The 14,835-nt window shown below is 40.6% G+C and overlaps 1 protein-coding gene across 5 annotated transcripts in view; it reads right to left on the bottom strand.

Annotated features, from left to right (window-relative positions):
• PLEKHG1 (pleckstrin homology and RhoGEF domain containing G1) overlaps nucleotides 1-14,835 on the bottom strand; it is a 242,103-nt gene that overhangs the window by 101,314 nt on the left and 125,954 nt on the right. Inside the window, exon 1 of one of the 5 annotated variants that reach the window (XM_043456815.1) lies at nucleotides 11,224-11,741. The exons of the other annotated variants lie outside the window; for them this stretch is intronic. Coding sequence (XP_043312750.1) covers nucleotides 11,224-11,293 — 70 coding nt within the window. The 5' untranslated portion in view covers nucleotides 11,294-11,741. Of the gene's footprint in view, nucleotides 1-11,223; nucleotides 11,742-14,835 lie in introns of those variants that run through there. 5 annotated transcript variants of the gene reach the window in all.

Below are 14,835 nucleotides of genomic sequence, written 5' to 3'. Positions count from 1 at the left end.
AGGGTATAAGAAGAGAAAATTTACAAAGTCAGAGGTCACTTAAAGTCCGTAGCACTTAAATCTTGGGTTCAAAACAGGCCTGGCATGGAATTTAAACTTTCAGAAGCTATTCTGGTAAAAAACGAAGTTCCAATCGTCTTCATTTGTAAGGCAGGATCCACACTATTTATCCCCCTAGTAATGTGATCCCAAGTTTATACAAGCAAAATGCCTTGCAATAGTGTGACTAATAAAGAAATTTGCTTCATTTCAAAATCCACCCAAATCCATGTTTATAGATCTTGTTAGAAAAATAGAGATGGAAGGTTGTAATAAGACAAATACAATAACAAGAATATAGATCAATTACTGTCTTTTCAAAAGGAATGTGAATTTGGTTTGACTCAATAATAAAGATTATCAAACAGCCGATACCAATATTTCTAGAATATAAAAAGAACCCATCAAGTCTATATCCTTTAACATTCAGACTTTTCTTGGTGGTTTATATTCATGGCAAATATTAGCGTTAAGAGTGTATTGCAAATAGTAAAACTATGAATATAAAATAAAGGAACTAATGTGGATCAACAAGAAGGAATGGTAAGAAACATGCAGGAAATGAGTAAATTACCAGTATAACCACTACCACATGGTATATTTCCCACAAATTTTTAAAGTTTTTGCTTTCTCTGTAACAACTTTATGGCCTATAAAACTTGGATTGGTTATAGCAGTTAAAATGTACTTGTGCTAAAAATCCTGGTCCAACTTGAATGTTGGAAAATCCAAGAAACAGCCAGGCATTTAGGTGTGTTCGCAGCAAAGGATGCTTACTCGTGTTTGGGACTGGTGTTAAGAAAGGCTTGGGCAGGGCTTTCCTGGTGGGTCAGTGCTTCAGAATCCACCTGCCAATGCAGGGGACACAGGTTTGATCCCTGGTCTGGGAAGATCCAACATGCCGCTGGGCAGTAAGCCCATGAGCCACAGCTACTGAAGCCCGCACACCCTAGAGCCTGTGCTCAAGAGAAGTCATTGCAATGAGAAGCCCAAGCGTGGCGACTAGAGAGCAGTCCCAGTTCTCTGCAGCTAGTGAAAATCCTGCGCACAGCAGCAAAGACCCAGCACAGCCATAAACAAACAAACAAATATATATATTATATATATATAATATATTATATATATAATAGAATATTATTATATAAATTATCATATTAATAATATTAATTATATTATTATAATTAAATTAATATAATTATAATTAATTATATTATTATATTATAATTAATAATATTAATTATATTATTATATAAATATTATAAATTTATATATATAATATAAATATTATATATATATATATTTTAAAGGAAGTCCTGGGTAGTTAAGATTAGGAGCAGACACACATTGGCATCTATCACAACCATAACCGTAAGGTTGATGTTTCTTTCTGGAATGGGTGCTGACTTGGGAAGTATATGAGGATTCTTTACGGTCCCAAAAGGCCAATATGACTACGCTGTTGTTGTTCAGTCGCCCAGTCATGTCCAACTCTTTGCAAGCCCATGAACTGCAGCACACCAGGCCTCCCTGCCCCTCACCATCTCCTAGAGTTTGCCCAAGTTCATGTTCATTGTATCAGTGATGCCTTCTAGCCATCTCATCCTCCCTTTCTGGATGCTCTGATTTTCAGATATTTTCAGAGTAGTATCCACCCTCCCCCCACAACTTCTGTTTGGTCCTAAGTCATAGTCTCATTTGAGAAAACCATATTTGACAGTGACATAACTCTTGGGAAATACTCATTATCAGGATGGTGAAAAACGAACATAACACAGAGACTTATATTTTGTTTTGCTTTTTTTTTTTTTTACTTATTTCACTCCAAGTTAGCCAACCAATACTGGGACTGAGGGATTAAAGAGGAACAAAAAATTGCCAGATGTTTTAGAGGAATCCACTGTGGGCTACTTGGGCTGCTAGTGTCTTTTATACTTTCAAAGACAGGAGAAAGTGGGACATGAAACTCAAGTCAACAGGGTTCACTTCATGGATGAATCTTACACGGCAACATGAACTGGACCCTAACAAGGAAGACTTCATATGTTTCAATACCAGGCCACGTGCTCTAGGCCACTGAATCAGCCTATTCAGACTGCCAACCAGACATCTTATAAAACAGAATATATGAGGTATTTGGAGTGCTAGTATTTAGCCAAATTTACTGCCCCAAATTAAATACCTTCCAAAATTACCGATGACAGAAGTGAAACCTTTAAAGCTAGGTCACTTAATGGCATGTAATAGGAGACTGCAGGTGGATAACAATTTTTCTGTTGATTCATTGCTTAGAAGATAATTATAGTTTTCCCACATAAGGAAATGTTCTTCATAAAAATTGTCTAGTCTTGTTCTCACCTCCTTCAAAATAATTTCAGATTTCCACCCTGTCTGGCTTATTCTTCCTAATACAATTAATCAATTATTAATATTTATCTCCAGAGCTACATTGTTCAACATAGTAGCCAGTAGCCAGCCACATGTGACTACTGAACACTTAAAATGCAGCTCATCCAAATTGAGATGTGCTCAAGTCTAAGTGGCAACCCACTCCAGTGTTCCTGCCTGGAGAATCCCAGGGATGGGGGAGCCTGGTGGGCTGCTGTCTATGGGGTCTCAGAGAGTTGGATACGACTGAAGCGACTTCGCAGCAGCAGCAGCAAGTGTGAAATATACTGAAAGTGGCTCACTTTCAGACGGTAAAGAATCTTCCTGCAATGTAGGAGACCCAGGGTCTATCCCTGGGTCGGGAAGATCGCCTGGAGAAGGGAATGGATACCCACTCCAGTATTCCTGCCTGGAGAATTCCATGGACAGAAGAGCCTGGCAGGCTACAGTCCATGGGGTCACAAAGAGTTAGATACGACTGAGTGACTAACATGTTTTCAAAGATGTAGAATGAAACAAAAAGTATAAAATACTTCATTAATAATTTTATATTAATTACGTGTTGGAATCATATTTTGGAAGAGTGAGTTAAAAGATCTTAAAACTTTTTTCACTGACTTCATCTTACTTTTGAGAATGTGGTTACTGGAAAATTAAAAAATATATACACGGTAAATCTATGGCTGATTCATATCAATGTATGACAAAACGCACTGAAATGTTGTGAAGTAATTAGCCTCCAACTAATAAAAAAAAATATGTATATATATATATACATGTCTTGCACTGTATTTCAGCTGGACAATGTTGATCTAGAAATCTTCTAGTGTGTGTGCTCGGTCGTGTCTGACTCTTTCGATCCCCTGGATTGTAGCCTGCTACGCTCCTCTGTCCATGGGATTATCTAGGCAATAATACTGGAGTGGGCTGCCATTTCCTTCCCCAAGAAATCTTCTAGATAATTATATTATTCTTAAATATTTATATATTTAATACTCATTGGTTTCCCTAGTGGCTCAGATGGTAAAGAATCTGTTTGCAATCCTGGAGACCGGGGTTCCATCCCTGGGAAGGGAAGATCCCCTGGAGAAAGGAATGGCAACCCACTCCAGTATTCCTGCCTGGAGAATTCCATGGACAGAGGAGCCTGATGGGCTACAGTCCATGGGGTTGCAAAGAGTGGGACATGACTGAGCAACTAACACTATTTTAAATATTATATATATTTAATACTTAAACTTAACTTCCTTATCAATCTTTGTCCCAATAATAGTGAATGAAAAGGTACGTACAGTTTGAAGTTTATCTTTTTTCACTCTGTTCATTAATATACAATATTGTTATGAGTTAGCAACAACAGCATTTTGAGACAAGTGCTGCGTACTGGATATTGGGATGGCTGGTTTCCCAAGATAAACTGAAACACCCAGGGAGAAAACTGAAGAGCAAGAAAGCTTAATCCTCTGCTTTGCGTGAAAGATGTTAGCACCTATGTTAACACTTGGCTAATTTATTGCTTTGCTTTGCTTTCCTTCTCAAAACCTGTTTCTCTTACCAAATCTCAAACACAGGGCTAATAATACAGCAACTTAGGAGAACTTGCCAGTTGTTGCTAATGGCCCATGTCAGTGGCTCTTTTGACCATGAAAACCCTGAATAAGCTGATTTTCCCAGCTCGAGGGTCTTGGTTCATCGGACCCTTGGTAAACCTGGAGATGGCGGTGGTGGTAGCACATGGCTCAGGGGTGCGGATGGGGGTTGATTCTTACAACCAGCAGTACTGTTGTTACAGCCAGCTTTTACACTTAAAGGCCATCAACATAAAAATATTCCTTCTTGTGCCATCCTCAATAAAATGAACAATATGGCTGTCCAGCTCCCACACAGATACGTTTCACACATTTTGCTTCATGGCAAGTCTCTAATTTTTTTTCTAGGAGAAAGAGCTCAAATTCCTTGGCTTTCTTTGTTTGCTCTTCAAACCTCCATTATTTTAATTGCCCTCCTTTGGAATGTCACTGCCAGAATCAAAAGTAGCACTTCTTGGCTCTGACTTGCCTCTGAGGCTGATTTAAGGGGGAAGCAGAACTTTCATTGGCAGGAAAAGTCCAGGCTTCTCTGACCATGTTGACATGCTAAATGGGGAACCCATGGGGTCATAACTGACCACTCCCTGTCACCACCCCCCAGGGGAGCTTTACAAGGCAAGGGAGGAGGGATGATCAGGGTTTTCAAATTCTGCTCATGGCTATTCTAGACTTTAAATACTTAATTGAAGTTCCTTGGCAGGACAGTCATAGACATCGAGAGAATATGCAGTGCTCAGGATCAGTGAATAAAATTATCTTCCTTATTATACTGTCTGTGAAGAGGAGGAAACAGAGGGAATAAGGTAAAAGCAAGAAGTTATTCTATCAACCAGAAAAATTCATTTAATACACAGCGAGTCTTCAGTAGAGTCTAAAGTTGTAAACTGATTTCATGATTCGAAAAACACACAAACTTTTAAGAGTCAAAGTTATAAAAAGTACTCATTTTTATGTTTCAAAGATAGCACCAAGTATTTGAGGAATCCTTCTCTATCTATCTCTGAGATAATAGTGGAGGGCTCAATAGATAAAAGCCACTGGATCTCAATGTGAATTTCCACCTCTTGGTTTTCTAAAATAATAATGTGATTCTGTATTATTAATAATAGCAGATCCAGGACTACAATTAAACCCGTTCTTTGCTGCTCGGAGTGTTCAATCCAGGGAACATGGTTTTCATTCTTATTTGTAGCTGCCTGGTAATAAAAAAGTAAAAAAAAAAAAAATCTTCTTACCATGTTAATTTCTCAGTTTTGACCAATGTACACTGGTAGTGTAAGATGTGAGGACAGGGGGAAGCAATGAAGGGAGTAAAGAAACTCCAAACTAGCTTAGCAAATTTTCTCTGAGTTTAAAAGTTTTCCAAAATAAATAATTAAAAAAGATCTTATTACTGCTGAAGAGTCAGTAAAGCAAAGTTTGGATAAGAAAGTCAAGGATAGGAAGGGGTGCTTTGCAAAAATGTTCCTGTTCAAACAAGAGGTGAGGGGTTGAAAGAGGATCAAAAAATTCTTTGAGCTGTCAAGTCTGGTACTAAATATTCAGACCATTTACTAATTGATTCCTATGTTAGTCAATGAAAACTGAGAAGTACAATGGCTCCTGCAGTTAGCTAAGGATTGAGTTGTAATAGATATTCTTAATTAATGCAGCTAATGCATTGGCTAAATTGCCTTAGCTAAGTGGTGACTCAAGAATTTCTACATTTGAGGGCACAGGTATGCCAGTTTGATTAAAGGAGGATCTAAGGGAGAATGAGGGGAAGGGATAGTTAGGGAGCTTTGACTGAACAGGTACACACTGCTATATTTAAAATGGATAACCAACAAGGCCCTGCATATAGCACAGGGAACTCTGCTCAATGTCATATGGCAGCCTGGATGGGAGGGGAGTTTGAGGAAGAATGGATACACATATATGTAAGGCTGAGTCCCTTTGTTGTCCACCTGAAACTATCACAACTTTGTTAACTGGTTATCAGTTCAGCTCAGTTCAGTTGCTTAGTCGTGTCCGACTCATTGCAACCCCGTGGAATGCAGCACACCAGGCCTCCCTGTCCATCACCAACTCCCGGAGCTTGCTCAAACTCATGTCCATTGAGCCAGTGATGCCGTCCAATCATCTCATCCTCTGCCATCCCCTTCTCCTCCTGCCTTCAATCTTTCCCAGCATCAGGGTCTTTTCTAATGAGTCAGTTCTTCACATTAGGTGGCCAAAAGATGGGAGCTTCAGGTTCAGCATTAGTCCTTCCAATGAATATTCTAGACTGATTTCCTTTAGGATGGACTGGGGTTGGATCTCCTTGCAGTCCAAGGGACTCTCAAGAGTCTTCTCCAACATCATAGTTCAAAAGTATCAATTTTTTGGCACTCAGCTTTCTTTATAGTCTAACTCTCACATCCATATACGACTACTGGAAAAACCATAGCTTTGACTAGACAGACATTTGTTGGCAAAGTAATGTCTCTGCTTTTTAATATGCTGCTTTTTTAGTTGGTCATAGCTTTTCTTCCAAGGAGCAAGCATCTTTTAATTTCATGGCAGAAGTCACCATCTGCAGTGATTTTGGAGCCCCCCAATGAAGTCATCAGATTTCCATGTTTCCCCAACTATTGCCATGAAGTAATGGGACAGATGCCATGATCTTGTTTTGGTGAATGTTGAGCTTTAGCAACTTTCACTCTCTCTTGTCAGTTCATCCCAAGAGGCTCTTTAGTTCTTCTTCGATTTCTTCATAAGGGTGGTTATCTTGTCTCTGAGGTTACTGATATTCTCAGCAATCTGATTTTCATTGTGCTTCATCCAGCTTGGTATTTTGGCCATTTACTTCTACATGTAAGTAAATAAGCAGGGTTACAACATACAGCTTGACATACTCCCTTGGCGATTTTGAACCAGTCTTTGTTCAATGTCCAGTTCTAACGTGTTGCTCTTGATCTGCATACAGATTTCAGGGAGCCAGTCAAGTGGTCTGATTCCCATCTCTTTAAGAATTTTCCACAGATTGTTATGATACACACAGGCAAAGGCTTTGGCATAGTTAAACGAAAAATATGTCTTCTTGAACTCCTTCTTTCAGGATCAGTGGATGTTGGCAATCTGATCTCTGGTTCCTCTGCCTTTTCCAAATCCAGCTTGAACATCTGGAAGTTCACAGTTCACGTACTGTTGAAGCCTGGCTTGGAGAATTTGAGCATTACTTTACTAGCATGTGAATGAGTGCAATTGTGCAGTAGTTTGAGCATTCTTTGGCATTGCCTTTCTTTGGGATTGGAATGAAAACTGACCTTTTCCAGTCCTGTAGCCACTGCTGAGTTTTCCAAATTTGCTGGCATATTGAGTGCAGCACTTTCACAGCATCATCTTTTAGGATTTGAAATAGCTCAACTGGAATTCCATCACCTCCACTAGCTTTGTTCATAGTGATGCTTTCTAAGGCCCACTTGACTTCACATTCCAGGATGTCTGGCTCTAGGTGAGTGATCACACCATCATGTTATCTGGGTCATGAAGATCTTTTTTGTATAGTTCTTCTGTGTATTCTCACCACCTCTTCTTAATATCTTCTGCTTCTGTTAGGTCCATACCATTTTTGTCCTTTCTTGTGCCCATCTTTGCATGAAATGTTCCCTTGGTATCTCTAATTTTCTTGAAGAGATCACTAGTTTTTCCCATTCTGTTGTCTTCCTCTATTTCTTTGCACTGGTCACTGAGGAAGGTTTTCTTATCTCTCCTTGCTAGTCTTTGGAACTCTGCATTTAAATGGGTGTATCTTTCCTTTTCTCCTCTGTGTTTCACTTCTCTTCTTTTCTCAGCTGTTTGTAAGGCCTCCTCAGACAACCATTTTGCCTTACCCCAATAGAAAATATAAAGTTAAAAAAAAGAGGACCTAGGGGACATCAAGGCTTTTTTTTTTTTTTCATTTTTATTATCTGCTTTGGAAGATCAATTAGTGTGGGAGGTGAAGGTGATGACAGAGCAGGGCTAAAGCTACACTAGGTGGTGTTGTCACTTTCAGGAGGACAGGCAGTGGTCTACCAAAACCCACTCCCCTTCTTCCTTAGTGAAGACAGTTTCTGCTGAGCACATTTTCCAGCCTCCCTGCCATTAGATGTGGCCACGTGGTCAAGTTCTCACCAACAGAAAAGATACGTGCCCCTCTGGTGGTCCATTTCTCCAGCATCAGACATCATTCCTCCACATCCTTCCCCTTCCCACTGGGACCCAGATGTGGCAGGGGACCTTGCCCAAGCCATTAACATGACCCCAAAGCCCTAGAGTATGGCAGAGCATGAAGACAGAAGGGTCTTGCAGTAAGTGCACCTAAACATGCCCTGAGCCACCATATAAAAAAGTCTGGCTATCCTGAAGCTGATGTGCTGGAGAAATCATGGAGTGAGACCACATGGATATGCAGAGAGAAGCTGAAGGGATCCTGGCTGATCTGGCCCCTACAGACTGGGTGTTTCTGGCCCAGGCACCAGACGGTATGAAAGAACAGCCTTAGAGATGACCCCAGCCTGTCCTGTCTGACTGCAACATCATGAGACCCTGAGCCAGAACCACCTGGCAGAGCCTCTCCTGAACTCCTGACTCACAGAAACCCTGAAAGATTAGAAATGATTGTTGTTGTTCCAAACCACTAGGCCCTGGAGTGATTTGTAATGCAGCAAAAGATAACCCGAACAGCCTCTATTATAACAGATCAGCCTTACCATATATGCCAGGTCTTTAACTTTCTATGAAAATTATCCTTAAAAAACAAAACACACACTTCCCTCCCCTCTACCGCACACACAAAGCCTCGCAGTTCATTCACATGTGTCATTACTTTTGGAACATTTTATGGATGGGAAAAAAAGATAGGTTACATCATGCTCAAAGTTGAACTGTGAATCAGAGACTATGGTTTCTGATTTCTGGCCCATTATTTCTGATATTTGGCTATAGGTTCACTAGTGGCTCAGATGGTAAAGAATCTGTCTGCAATGTGGGAGACCTGGGTTCGATCCCTGGCTTGGAATGATACCCTAGAGGAGGGCATGGCAGCCCACTCCAGTATTCTTGCCAGGAGAATCCCCATGGACAGAGGAGCCTGGCAGGCTACAGTCATGGGGTTGCAAAGAGTCAAACGATTGAGCTGCTAAGTACAGCACACACAGCATAGATTCACAGAATAGGGCAGAAAAAGAGTATAGAGATCAGGAAATGATGCACTAAACATAAGCTACTTGTTTAAAGTGCACAATACCAATGTGCCAATAGTGTGTGTGTGTGTGTGTGTGTGTGTGTGTGTAGGAATGAATGAATATATGCCCAACTGTGTGTACAGAAAGAGCTCAGTGGACCAGCCAGAAATCAAGTTCTAGGCGTCTCTCCTATAGAGGATTTGCATTTGTGCTCTGGCTCTGTACCATGGAGGTTTGTATTGCAATTTTTTTTTTTTTTTGGCTGTACTGCTTGGCATTTGGAATCTTAGTTCCCTGACCAGGGATTGAACCTGCACCCCTGCAGTGGAAGCCTGGAATCATAACCACTGGACCACCAGAGAAGTCACTGTATTGCAGCCTTTGAGTCTCTGGTTTCCTCACTTGTCAGTGAGGGAGCTGGACTAGCTGACTTCCCCAGGTCCCATCCAACTGCAGGGATACAGTCCCAACCCTGAAATAAACACCAAGTCACATGGATGCCACATCTGCATGGCCCATTCCTAGCTGGAATCACAGGACAAGCAGTAACCACAAAATAGCAATTTCCTTCTACATTCTATTAATGTCAGGTCTTCAATGACGAAACATATATCACTGACTTTGCTAAAGACTAAAAAAACTTCTATTTTTTCACTTAGACTAAATCACAATCTATGCTCTGGCTTCTTTTTTGTTTTTGTGGAAATATCCGTCTCAAGGCAGTAATGCGACAATGAGCTGTATACACAGGCCCCCTCTGCACTGAGCATGCTCAGTCCCCAAAACATCTCTGCTCACTTGGGAGGCAGGATTAGGTTAAATAACATTTCTTAAAGAAAAAGGAGGAGGAAGGAGAGGAAAAACCCAAGTAACTAACAATAGCACTCTGAGAAAATAAACCATCCATAAAGTACACTAAACATTTTCTCAGAGGAAAAAAGAGGAGGAAGAGAATTCAAAGCGTCTAACAATAGAGATCTGAGTGAATAAATCCATCTAGAAAGTACAATATTAAACTATTGAATGTCATGCCCTTTCAAATCCTTAAGGGCAGAAAATGGTCATAATAGTTGAGTAAAATGGGTGGTTTATAAAACATAGGTACAATGTGATTCTAAATTTGAATTAAAAATGCCACTTATTTATTATCCACATTAGAAAAAGGATTCAAAAGATGCAGAATACGATATTGACCTTGGTTTTACAAAGTAGGAGAATGGATGGTTTTTCCTTTGATATTTACCTCTCAATACCACTTTTCCTCAATGTGTACCACTTTTATAATCTGCAAAAGTTATTTAAAGAAACTAAAAATCACAACATCAGTGTGTAACAAATATTTAAATATTTTCAATTAAGAGAATTAATTTCTATGTTCATATGATTAATGAAAAGGAATGCCAAATATATACATCTTCTCTCAAATATATTAGTTATCACTACATTAAAATAAAAAACAAAATAAAAGTCAGACTCCACTGTGCAACAGCATTGACTACAACCCATGCCTTTTTCTTTCCAATTATTCCTCCTAACAAAAGAATTTCTCACCAATAAGCACTCAACGTGGAAGCTGCATTTACTTGGTCACCTTTGGTGACCACTAGACTCAGACTAGATTCCATCACTACAGTTGCTAAGTATAAAGTTTGCAAACATTTATTTTGTTCCCCAGCTTAACCTGCGTGAACCTCATAAAGAAAGCACATGAAAATACTCAGCAGCCACTGCACGAACACTTAGGTTTTATTTTTCTCCCCAGAGTCACCAACATCAAGCTCTCTAGATTATTTCAACCTAACTTTAAGGGGAGACCAAATTCAAACCAAAACAAGACAAAAACCTTTGAAGGCAGACTGCAGTTCAGAGGGAGGAAAAAAAAAATCACCTTCTAGATTAATTCCATTATTGGAGAACACTTTTCAGTCCAGAGCAATAATAACAGAACACTTGTAATATATTCAAGCGAGCGGCTGGCCCTGCGCAGTGTGGTGGAGAAAATCCCCGCGACAGTTTCTCACCGAGGCGGTTGGGCTCGGCTGCTCCAGCAGGAAGGACCGAGGGTGTCGAGCATCGGTTCCCCAGACACATCCACGTTTGCACCTACCTGGGCTCTGCCCAGGCGGAGCCACATCGTCTGCCTTCAGCTGATGCACTGACCTCACTGGGAGCTCAGTCAGGTAAAACCAGAAGTCTTTACTAGTCTGTGCAGCTCCTTCCGCAGAAATATTGCATGAGTCAGCTTTTATCTCTCAAAACCCAACACACAAAGGCTTTACAAAAACCTGATTGGCAACTTTCTCCCTGCCTTTTTCCCCCTGGTGTGCAGACCACAGACTTCAGCATCACTAAGAGCCTTAAATGAAACATGACATCATTCAATTGAGAAACAGGACAATAGACACCACTGTGGGTAACTTGAAAATGCACACTTCGCTGAGCAACACCCTGCCGCTGACATTCTTTTGTGAACATCAAATACAACCCACACTCGCCTTCAGCTGCTCAGGCTCTACCTTCCTGGCTCCAGCCACTGTTCTCATTAAACTCCGCAAAAGCAGCAAGATCTCAGAGCCCTGTTAGTTTCAAGTGCACCTCCCGACTTTTAAATCTGTTTCAAAGGAAGTGGAAACATGTCTCCTATAAGTTTTAAAGTGAAGTTTCGGAATGGGGATGGGGCAGAGAATAACACACCATTGACAGAAGTTTGAATCCTTAGTTTCCCTTAAGGAGACAATGAATACAGTGTCAAGTAAGCAAGGTTACGCAAGAATACATTTGAGTATTTTAAAAACAGTACTGAAAAATCTATCTGAAGACAAATAGCTAAAATGTAAACTTACAGGCATTTCTTAGACAAACAGTTTAGTTCTGTGATTTTATATCCATAAATACTAAGTAGTGAAGAGACACAATGATCTAACTTGCACACTTCAGTAGGAAAGAGCTTCTAATTATTTTGGGTTTCCATTTCCCTAAGGCTACCTGTCTTTCTCAAAATGCTAGATCTAGTTTTATATCAAGATTCAAAAGGTTCATATTTGAGAAAGATATTGAGTTCTTTAGATGAAGGTCTTCAGAAGTACACAAATGTTCTTGAAAACTGATATCACTGCACCGTGGAGATAAAACTCAAGGTTTGGATTACGCCCATGTATAGATACCTAAAACTAAACTACTTCAGAGCATCAAAATCCTTTAAATAGAAGTTCCATTTAAAGCATTCATTTGTGGTTATGAAAAATAACATTAGCTGATCATCTTTAATATAGCTACTTCTAGCATACCTATTAAGTGATTTTAAACTAACAACATAATAGGATAATTTGTTTTAATGCCCGCTTCCTCTCAAATAAAGCTGAACACATACAGGGTTACTTCAGTGGGCCATTCTGATGGAAATTGATCAGTCAGTTCAGAAGACAACTTGGAATAATCCGCCTCCCCCCCAGATTTACCAGTTTGATGGAAATCACTTAGGCACTGATGCTAAAAGAGCAGTTTGAGAGGAAGGGCCCTCCTTGGGCTGTTCGGATTCTCTTAACCCTCTGTCTGTCCTCCATGGTGACCTCTGTTGCCCTCCAAAATGACATCCACCCTACCTGTGTCCAAGTCCTCTTTTTCTGCCTAATTAAGAGTCAGCTGAAATCTTATGAGCCTCATCTAACTTTCCATAACCATTCTACTTCACTGCTCTTTCCATCCGTTAAATGACTGTTTATTACACTTAGAGAGTCATGTGGTCTTATGTTTATTTTCTAATCATCTCTGTCCTACCCTGGATTATTAGCTTAGAGAGCAGGGAAGTTTCCTATGCTGTAGATTTGATATTCATACAGAAGACCCAGAGATCTACATTCTGCAATGGGATGGTATATGTGATGGCTCTTGGCTTCTTCTTTTTGGCCATGCCATATAGCATGTGGGATCTTAGTTTCCTGACGAGGGATCAAATCCTACTCCCTTACACTGGAACTCGAATTCTTAACCATTGGACTACCAGGGAAGTCCTTGCCCTATTGTCTTGCCACTAGACTTTTGTCCAGCAACAAAATTAATCCCAAGACAAGTAAAAGGCACAAATACTAGTATCTTAGTATACTAGAACTGTGGGGTTGGAGAAGACTCTTGAGAATCCTTTGGACAGCAAGGAGATAAAAACCAGTCAATCCTAAAGGAAATCAACCTGAATATTCATTGGAAGGACTGGCACTGAAACTGAAGTTCTAATACTTTGGCCACCTGATGCAAAGAGCCAACTCATTGGAAAAGACCCTGATGCTGGGAAAGATTGAGGGCAGGAGGAGAAGGGGGCGACAGAGGATGAGATGGTTGGATGGCATCTCCAACTCAATGGACATGAGTTTGAGCAAATTCCAGGAGATGGTGAAGGACAGGCAAGCCTGTGTGTTGCAGTCCACAGGACTGCAAAGGGTTGGACACAATTCAGTGACTGAACAACAACAAGGTGGAAAAAACACTCTCACTGGGATGCAGCTCTTATTAATTCCCTGGCAACTCTGGTTACAGGCAGCTCAGGAGCCATTCACAGTGTCCTCGCCAGGAGTGGAGATCCAGGGGTAGAAGAGCAGCTTCCACAGGACATGCCTGCAGCCAGCAGGACACACACCAGCCAGCAAGCCAAGTGCAGGCCAGTCTTGTGGCCTAACTGGAGGAAGACCAGAAAGCCCCATTATTTAAAAACATCCTTTCCCAGAATCAGTCTGCCAGTCCACTAAGAGAAACCAGTTCTTTTTGATTGGGACCTCTCTGGAGATCCAGTGGTTAAGACTTCACCTTCCAATGCAAGGAGTGTGGGTTCAATCCCTGGTCAGGGAGACAAGATGCTACATACCTTGCAAATAAAAAACCAAAACATAAAATGGAAACAGTATTGTAACAAATTCATTAAAAACTTTTAAAAGCATCCATATTAAAAAAATTTTTTTTTTCAAAGTAATTCTTTTTGGTTTAAGGTAAAAGTTGTCTGTTAAGACTCTAATGTTCCCTGGGAAGGGTTACAGAGTCATTGCCACAGTGGTGTCATAAGGCTGAACCTCCTTCTGGGATCCACGTAGGTCTTTTAGGAAGGAGGCAGGAAGGGGGTTGGGAGGCAGGGCTGGGAGACTGCGGGGAGGAAGCACAGATAACACGCGGCTCTGGGGACTCGACAGGGTTTGACCTAGTGGACAGACTCTGCTGACTTTGCAGCCAGGCAACAGCTCCAAGAAGCTGGGCGATGAAGGATGAAAGAGCGGCCTGGAAAAAGCAGGAAGGACAGAGACGTGCAGACATTTTTCAGATTCAAGGAAAGATTTTGCCTCATATCATCCATACTGGGTAAGGCAGGTTTAAACAATCAGCTTACATTTTCAGATACAAAGGTGCTAGAAGTTATAAGGGAGTATTTCAAATCACAACTAATATTTTATATATCAAGCATAACAATTTAAAAGCTGGATGCCAGGGGATCTGTTTATTTTGCGATTTAAGATAGCGCCACTGTGACATTTCCCCAGACAAATGGTAAAACCAACCATTACTAATGAACAGGCCACTGACAAAACAGCCTTAATATATATTTGTGCGTTTGTGCTCAGTCGTATCCAACTTGGCGACCCCATGGACAAAGC

This window comes from Cervus canadensis, chromosome 33, assembly GCF_019320065.1.
Source record: "Cervus canadensis isolate Bull #8, Minnesota chromosome 33, ASM1932006v1, whole genome shotgun sequence".
NCBI classification, from domain to species: domain Eukaryota; kingdom Metazoa; phylum Chordata; class Mammalia; order Artiodactyla; family Cervidae; genus Cervus; species Cervus canadensis.
This window is presented reverse-complemented; position numbering and strand designations above follow the sequence as displayed.